Below are 9,282 nucleotides of genomic sequence, written 5' to 3'. Positions count from 1 at the left end.
CTCTATGCAGATCTTCTCCAGAGCCTTCAGGTTTCGGGGCTGCTGCCGGGCAACATGGACTTTCAGCTCCCTCCATAGATTTTCTATCGGGTACAGATCTGGTGACTGGCTAGGCCACTCCAGGACCTTAAGATGCTTCTTACGAAGCCACTCTTTAGTTGCCTTGGCTGTGTGCTTTGGGTCGTTGTCATGCTGGAAGACCCAGCCACGACCCATCTTCAGGGCTCTCACTGAAGGAAGGAGGTTGTCAGCCAAGATCTGGCAATACATAGCCCCATCCATCCTCCCCTCAATACGGTGCAGTCGTCCTGTACCCTTGGCAGAGAAGCAGCCCCCAAAAAATGTTTCCTCCTCCATGTTTCACGGTTGGGATGGTGTTCTTGGAGTTGTACTCATCCTTCTTTTTCCTCCAAACACGACGAGCCGAGTTTAGACCAAAAAGTTCAATTTTGGTCTCATCCGACCACATGACCTTCTCCCATTGCTCCTCTGGATCATCCAGATGGTCAGTGGCAAACTTCAGACGTGTCTGGACATGCACTGGCTTCAGCAGCGGGACCTTGCGTGCGCTGTGGGATTTTAATCCATGATGGCGTAATGTGTTTCCGATGGTTTTCTTCGAGACTGTGGTTCCAGCTCTCTTCAGGTCATTGTTTCAAGACTACAGTTACAGTTAGACTTCACTTTGATGGTTAATGCAGTATTGCAATTTTGTTGTTTTAACACAATAGATTGTTTTAGTTACATTTCAAAAACAAGCCATTCATTTACGAATGTGATTGCACTTTAGTTTACATATTTAAATGTTCAGATATTAAGATTTGAATGAGGCAAAATAACATGCTTTTTCTCTCAAATATATTGTTATAATCCTTTGTTTCAGATGTACTGTAATTATTTTCTGTATAAAAATTAATTTAGTGTTCAAAAAGTCTTTTTTTCCAAACTTGAGTCTTGAAAAAGAGGGGGTCGTCTTATAATCAGGGCCGTCTTATATTCGGGCCAATACGGTACCTCAATTTTGAATGAATAGAAAAGATCCAAGCTGGACATAAATGTGGAGTTGGTGACATAATTTGCCGGATGACACTTAATAACATCCGTCATAAGTGTTCAGTAATGCCCATGATTGTGTCATGTCATAATGATGACGGTCTTATGACGTCAAATAAAGTGTTACCTATTAACCCAAATTAATCAACAAATAAGCTGCACTGGACTATAAACCGCAGGATTCAAAATGAAGGAAAAAAGTAATGGCTTATAGTCCGAAAATTACAGTAGTGACAATCTGTTCTCTTACCATTCACGATCCACCTGAAAGTAACTGATTTCGAACCGTAGTCGCTTCACCGACACACCCGGCAACGCTTACACAAAGCAGCGAACCAAACAAGTCTTCAATTTCCTGTTGAAACTCTTTAAACAGATGCATAGTTGCTCCTGTGAGGTAAATACACAATCATTGCAGGGAGTCTACAGTAAGTAGAAACATTCATTGATGTCTTCCGAGCTGCTTGGAAAGCGGCCATCACGGCCGAGAGTCCATCTGTTTTGGACTCGTCACTACGTCACCTTCCAAACGATTATCTGAGATGTACTCTAGCATAGCATCACAGCCAATACAAATACTTGACACTATATACCTAATTAAACAAAACTGCGAAATCTAAAAAAAAAAAAAGATTCAAACAAGCATTCAATGTCTTGAATACATTTTATTAGGTGAGAGATTTTACATCGTTTACCCTCCCCAAAACGGGAATGCATAAAACATAAATAAAACATCTTTAGAAAATACTGTAACAAATCACAAAAGGAACTTTTTTTTTATTTTATTTTTTTACATTTGATTTGTTTTATACATAAATATGTACATTTCTTTTTGTTTCAACTTCACAGGTTGAGACAAGCAAGCTCTTACATCTTTTAGTGCACGTCGCCGCTAGTTTGTTAGAACAAACAAACAATTAAACAAAAAAAGGCTCGGCAGCGTCTCGATCGACTGATTGTCCCTTACAGGAAGTGGAAAAGCTAGCTTCCCCTTCACAATAAAGCTGCTGCCGGATGCTAATAGTTATTTACGTTAGGTCATGCGCAATAAAACCATGTCATAGCCCTTGGTGACCCGGAGCGTTTCATTACCGTTGGAAAAAAATGGCCACTTCCTGTCTGCTTTTACCTGACCTGCAGGTATTTAGTAAATCAAGTAATACAAAATAATGTTCCTGTTAGTGGTGCGGTCCAATTTTTTCACGAAATTGTTTTCTGTGTACAAAAAAAACATTTTTGTGCGATGTGCTTTGTGTCGGAGAAAAATGAAAATCAAGCTAACGCGGGTTAGCAACGTCGTCCAAAATACTAAATTTAGTGATTTCTACATTAATTTTTTGAAAGTTGTTTAATTAATCTTATTTGTTTAGAAAAGTCGCTGAATTTTGGTGCCCGGTTTTATGGAAATAAAACAGATTTAATCTCCAAAACTTGTTAGCGACGTGCTTTTTTACTAGCTAATGGAACTAGCATAAAACAAAACAAAACATATATTTCAGTGATTTTATGAAGTATTATCTGAAAATCGATTTTTTTTTTGTATAAGAAATCATAAATTTGGCAATAGGTGCATTTTGTCCAAGAATGAGATTTAATGTGAATCATATTTACCTACAAATTTGCATTTATTTATTTTTTTAAATTTGTACAAATAACATTCAAATGTATAGAACAGGGTTAGGTTCTAATTTTGTAATTCTTCGATTTTTATTTTTCATTTTAATTTTTTTGTAATAATTTCGGATTTGTGCTAAACTGTTTTCCGTGTACAAAAAAGATTATTGAAAAAAAAAAAAATTGTGCGATGTGCTTTGTGTCGGAGAAAAATGCATATCAAGCTAACGCGAGTTAGCATCGTTGTCCGAAATACCAAATTTAGTGATTTCGACAGATATTTTTTTTGAAAGACGTATTTGTTTAGAAAAGTCCCTAAATTTTGGTGCCTGGTTTTATGGATATAAAACACATTTAATCTCAAAAACGTGTTAGCGACGTGCTTTTTAGCTAGCTAATGGAACTAGCTTAAAACGAAAGAAAACGTATAATCTAATTTAGTGATTTTTATAAGGTATTATCTGAAAATCACTTTTGTTTTTTTGGTATAAGAAATCATAAATATGGCAATAGGTGCATTTTGTCCCAGAATGACATTTTATGTGAATCATATTTACCTCCAAATTTACTCTTTTTTTGTATTTACTTGTACAAATAACATTCAGAAAAGGGTTAGGTTCTAATTTTGTAATTCTTAGATTTTGACCTTTTTTCGTGATAACATTTCGAATTTGTGCTGAACATATTTCTGTGTACAAAAAATTAAAAAAAACAATTTCGTGCGATGCACTTTATGTCGGAGAAAAATGAAAATAAAGCTAATGCGGGTTAGCATCGTCCTCCAAAATACCAAATTTTGTGATTTCTACAGATATTTTTGAAAGTCGTATTTGTTTTGAAAAGTCCCTATATTTGTTGCCTGGTTTGATGGATGTGTTAGCGACGTGCTTTTTACTAGCAAATGGAACCACCTTAAAACGAAACAAACCATATCATCTAATTTTGTGATCTTACAAAGTATTATCTGAAAAACAGATATTTTTTTTTTGTATAAGAAATCATGAATTTGGCAATAGGTGCATTTTGTCCGAGAATGGCATTTAACGTGAATCACATTTACCTCCAAATTTGCTTTAAATGTATAGAACAGGGGTAGGTTCTAATTTTGTAATTCTTGGATTTTGATCTTTTTTTGGAATAGCATTTCGGATTTGTGCTAAACTTGCTAAACAAAAATAAAAATTCATGCGATGTGCTTTGTGTCGTGGAAAAATGAAAATCAAGCTAATGCGGGTTAGCATCGTCGTCTGAAATACCAAATTTAGTGATTTCTACAGATTTTTTTTTTTTTGAAAGTCATATTTGTTTAGAAATTGTTTAGAAAGGTCCCTATATTTGTTGCCTGGTTTTATGGAAATAAAACAGATTTAATCTCCAAGACATGTTAGCGACATGCTTTTTTACTAGCTAATGGAACTAACATGAAATGAAACAAAACATATCATCTAATTCAGTGATTTTATAAAGTATTATCTGAAAATCAGACAATTTTTTTTCTATAAGAAATCATAAATTTGGCAATAGGTGCATTTTGTCCGAGAATTAAATGTAATGTGAATCATATTTACTTCCAAATTAGCTTTTTTTTTTTTTTTTTTTTTCTTGTACAAATATCATTCAAATGTATAGAACAGGGTGAGGTTCTAATTCTGTAATTCTTGGATTTTGACCTTGTTTTTGTCATAACATTTCGGATTTGTGCTGAACTGTTTTCTGTGTACGAAAAGAAAATATATATATACTGGACTGTCTCAGGAAATTAGAATATGAGACAGTCCAGTATATATATAAAAAAATTCCTGCAATGTGCTTTGTGTCGGATGACAATCAAAATCAAGCTAACGCGGGTTAGCATCGTCGTCCAAAATACCAAATTTAGTGATTTCCACACATATTATTTGGGGAAAGTTGTATTTGTTTTGAAAAGTCCTAATATTCGTTGCTTGGATTTATGGATATAAAACAGATTTAATCTCCAAAACGTGTTAGCGACATGCTTTTTTTTTACTAGCTAATGGAACTAGCTTAAAGCGAAACAAAACATATCATCTAATTCAGTGATTTTATAAAGTATTATCTGAAAATCAGATACATTTTTTTTGTATAAGAAATCATAAATTTGGCAATAGGTGCATTTTTTCCGACAATGACATTTAACGTGAATTTACCTCCATATTTGCATTTTTTTTTACTTGTACAAAAATAACATTCAAATGTACAGAACAGGGTTAGGTTGTAATCTTGTTTGTTTTGATCTCTTTTTTTTTGTAATAAGATTTTGGATTTGTGCTTTTCATTGGACGACAACAACAGTGAACATGAATAAATCAAGTAACTTTCCGGATCCAGATAAAAGGAAAATTCCAACATTTGGCCAAACAAACTCTGTATTTGAGAATTTTGTCACATTTAGATTTTGATCAGAAAAACAAACAAAATGCTTTTTCAAACTTAATATTGCTTGCAATGGAGATATTTTATGCCAAGACAACATTCAACATGAATAAAACATGGTATCTATTAATTTTTATCTTGAAAAAAAGTTTTCTTTTAACCTTACCTCGAGTTTTATCACTCAATTGCCACTTAAACAACAGAGCTATCACGTAGTCGAGGAAAAACCAGAAAAGTGAGCAAAGTGCCCAGCAGCGTTGAACAATTGTTTGACAATTTAACTCCGAATACAAACCGGAAAGATGAACAACTCGACTGATTAACAGTTAACTCTCGTACGCCGTTTCAAATTAAACCGACGTGGAACTGTTTGGAACCTTCACGCACACAGAATGCGTTTCATTTTATTTTGGCGTGTTTCCCTATGCACTTCCAGTGGTAGCGTTTTAATGGGAAATTGCTTTCTCTTCTCGGGCTGCTGCGCCATACGGAGCTTGTTGACATTTCCGTCTGTTTGCCGAGCGCCATTTGGAAGCCACGCCACGGCTGTGTATGTGTATGCGCGTGTGTTTGTGCGCGCGCCAATCAAAACGCCAGCCAAAAAGTGTATTTACGAGATAGGGGGAGGGAAAACAAACAAAAAGCCGGCAGTTATCATCGGCTATTTCGTGGTTGTTCGCTTACATGCTGCAAGTTTGGAGCTGTTCCCGCACCACAATGGCCGAGAAGTGGGAGAACATCAGCACCTTCCTTCATCGCTTCAGGGCGGGAGGCTAGCTAGAAAGTCTCGTTGATGAAGAGAGAGGACCATGAGAGTCAGCAGAAGAAGATTTCTCCATCTAGAGGAGCATCAGGGAGTTGCTGGGAGTCTGGAAATGAAAATGTTGGAATTTTACTTTCAGTGCTATATAAGAAAACTCAATATACCGGAGATTGTTTCACTGTTAAGTAGGGGTGTGACAAAATATCGAAATGGTGATATATCGCTATACTTTGTATTCCAAAAGGTTATCGATATGCTGCTGCCAAGAATCGAGATATAGTTTTAAAAAGGTCTCAATGTTTAAAAAAATGAACCAACAAGTTGCTACCAAAATCTTCCACCATAATAGTGTCTTAGGTAACACTAAAGTGCCTGTGACACGAAAAAGCATGTTTATTTCATAATACACGCGGCACTTTATGCTCCTGAATGAAATGAACCGCTTGGATGTGTGTGAAAGCGATCGTTATATTTATTTAGTTTTTTGAATCTCGCGCCATGAAAATGAGTGACTTCTGGCAACAATCCCGAGTTGAAAAAGAGGGCGCTGTGACGTTGTTGGAATTCGCCCCCCCGGCCAAGGCGCACGGTAACAGCGACAGCCGAACAAAGTGCCGCTCTGCCGATGCTGCCCCTGCGCGCGCCAACCGGGAAGGCGGAACTCCGCGTGTTCATCTCTGATGTTAACCCTTTGTACTGACTCCATGTTCCAAAAGTTTGAAAAAGACTCGCCGAAAGCAGTTTGACAATTTATTCCTCGACAATGGTCAAAAACAAGGCAAAAACAGACAATTCTGGATCCAAAACAAGGATACATGTTTCCGAGCAGCAAAATCTGTCTTATCTCAGTGTCCAGTGTTTTTTAAGTCCGTGGGCCGGCCGAAGGTGTGTCCGGGCGTTGCTTTGGGATCATCCCTCTCTGGCCGGTCTCTGGCTGTTTAGGTTCGTGCGTGGATGGGATGTTGTTGGCGCAGCGACCGACGCTGGTCTTGACGTCCCAAGAGCCTGCTATCAACTTTGTTATCCGGGCTGGCTCTACTTGTTGTCGGACACAGAGCGCTTTGTCCTTGCAGAACTGATTTGCAAGTTTTGGAGCGTCAATCTTGCTCACGGCGCACACGTTGGGCTTCTATGATAAGATGGCGTTGTGTATTTATTCTGCTTCTAGAGATGTCCCGATCGATCGGGATGCCGATCAAGTCATTTTCAAAGTATCGGAATCGGCAAAAAAATATCGGACATGCCTTTTTTTAAATATATATATATATTTTTTTTTAATTAAATCGTTTCTTATTGTATTTAACGTTACAGACAAAATGTCTTACACTCATCCAGAGTCTTTAGTTTTGTTTTAAAGATTGGTTCATAATAACAACAAACATCCTCCCCTGCCATTTATTGTCGCACTCACTAAGTGTGGCACCGAAAAAAACTTGGAACATGGAAGTGACGTCGTGTAACTTTATTTTAAGCGGACGGGGTTATGTTTACAGTTTATATATTTTATGGCACAGTGCTTATAAGCTTTGCTTTGATCCAAAGCAGTGGAACAATGTCATGTTGGACAATTAAAAAAGATACTTGGAGCAATTGAATCGAGTTTTATTCATTTTTCTTCGTAATGCATTGCCAAAATGTATATGATCGGGAAAAATTATCGGGAATTATTGGAATTGAATCGGGAGTAAAAAAAAAAAAAGCAATCGGATCGGGAAATATCGGGATCGGCAGATACTCAAACTAAAACGATCGGGAGCAAAAAAACATGATCGGAACAACCCTATCTGCTTCTTTTCATTAAACTATGGTGTGCTATCTATTCTACACTAGGTGTGTCAGAGCAGTACAGTCCCACCGTAAATATGAGAAATGATACTATTCCCTGATTAATTGTATTCCGTGTGTTCGAGTAATAGTTGCCTACAAGAAACGGTACCATTTTTCCATTTCCCCCTCAGGAGCCCCGATAAGGTGTTTACTTTACTTTGTCAAGGCCACTGAGTGAAGTCTGCCTAAACTATAGTTAAATGAATGTGTTAGACTAACGCAAACAATTATATGGTGTGTGAGAGAACGGTACCTTTTCCCTTCAACGTGTACGGAGGAAGGAGTCCTCTTCACTATACAGCCGTACTGTTGTATGACAAGTACTAAGGATTCAGCTGATTTTTCGGATTAATACGTTTCTTTTTCGCATCACGCCAGCCAAACGGCTGCAGAAAAACCTTGCTGTACGAGGGAGAGGCGTCTGGGCCTTTTTGGGGTTTCAAAAGGTTCCCATTCACTGGTGGATATTGGCCAAAACAAGCCCTATTACTGTGGGACCATGGGACTTACGAGGAAGTGAGTAAACATCGTGTTTTGTATTATATCAAATACTGGGATCATTTTAATACGGAGGGGGTTGCATTTTGTGGCCGACATGCTCCTTGTCCGCTCCGCCGACGACCGCCGGCTTGTCGCACATCCCCCCGCCGGGAGAGCACTATACTCTGCTTATTCCCCTCTTCATGTGCCCTGTGTTTTGTCAAGTTTTCTGACCGATCACCAATTGCAACTTTGTGTTAAAAATAGCCGCAAATACAGCGATTACGAAGTAAACACTACAAACTTTCTTTAACCCTTTAACACCTAAGCCTATTTTGGCCAAATTTGCATGCATTTGATGTTGCCTTTATATTTCAGACACAAAAATGTTTACAATGGCCAAGTTGGGTCCCTTTTTTCAGGACACCTTGAACTTCATGTCCAAACTGTTGTTCTCTTCACTGACCAATTATAATCCACATTTTGGACTCAAAAAGACAAAAAAATCCCAAAATCTTTTTTCAAATTTTGTAATGTTGATGCCCCATTGACAACCAGACATGCTCGACCAACCGTTTTGAAGCTTGATAATATCTATTCAACTTGTTCGGATTAACATTCAATAGAAAAAAATAAGATTGAATAGTTTTATGTTTGACAATTCAACACAAACAGCAGGTATGGTCATAGGCGTTTTTGGCCTTTACACATACTATGGTCAAAACAGGTTATATACAGTGCAAAATAGTTTGGGAAAAAAAGATTATATATATCATCTAACACACAAAGGGTTTCTCTTATTTATAAGGATATCTCTTTTTTGAAGTTAGGTGTTGTACCCATCACCTTATCAAAAGTATATACGTACATGCAATCAAGCTTCTCAAACAAAGCTTCTCGAACACACATCTACATAAAATTTGAAAAGATTATAGTGAAGAAAAAATATATATAACATTGAAAAAAAGTATTTTAAAAAATATTGACGTAGTTCAGTTCAATTGCAAATTTTCAGGGATGCGACCCAATAAAGTGTTTTTTTTTTTTGCGCACTCAATAAAGCTTCTTCTTGAACAGGTCACGGAGCTGCGTCACACACAATGTCACACAGCCTACTCTTTCGCCGTTTGCGCGCTGCTGTCACTTCTACT

General features: G+C 37.3%; 1 protein-coding gene across 9 annotated transcripts in view; it reads right to left on the bottom strand.

Annotated features, from left to right (window-relative positions):
- Nucleotides 1-1,698: 1,698 nt before the first annotated feature.
- Nucleotides 1,699-9,282, bottom strand: part of LOC130921629 (A-kinase anchor protein 13) — a 276,582-nt gene continuing 268,998 nt past the window's right edge. For all 9 annotated transcript variants that reach the window (XM_057845733.1, XM_057845759.1, XM_057845767.1 and 6 more), the window contains one exon: nucleotides 1,699-5,930. In XM_057845733.1, the coding sequence (XP_057701716.1) occupies nucleotides 5,878-5,930 (53 nt within the window). In that variant the 3' untranslated portion in view covers nucleotides 1,699-5,877. The remainder of the gene's footprint in view (nucleotides 5,931-9,282) is intronic.

The sequence above is a fragment of the Corythoichthys intestinalis genome, chromosome 1 (assembly GCF_030265065.1).
Source record: "Corythoichthys intestinalis isolate RoL2023-P3 chromosome 1, ASM3026506v1, whole genome shotgun sequence".
Classification (NCBI taxonomy): Eukaryota; Metazoa; Chordata; class Actinopteri; order Syngnathiformes; family Syngnathidae; genus Corythoichthys; species Corythoichthys intestinalis.
This window is presented reverse-complemented; position numbering and strand designations above follow the sequence as displayed.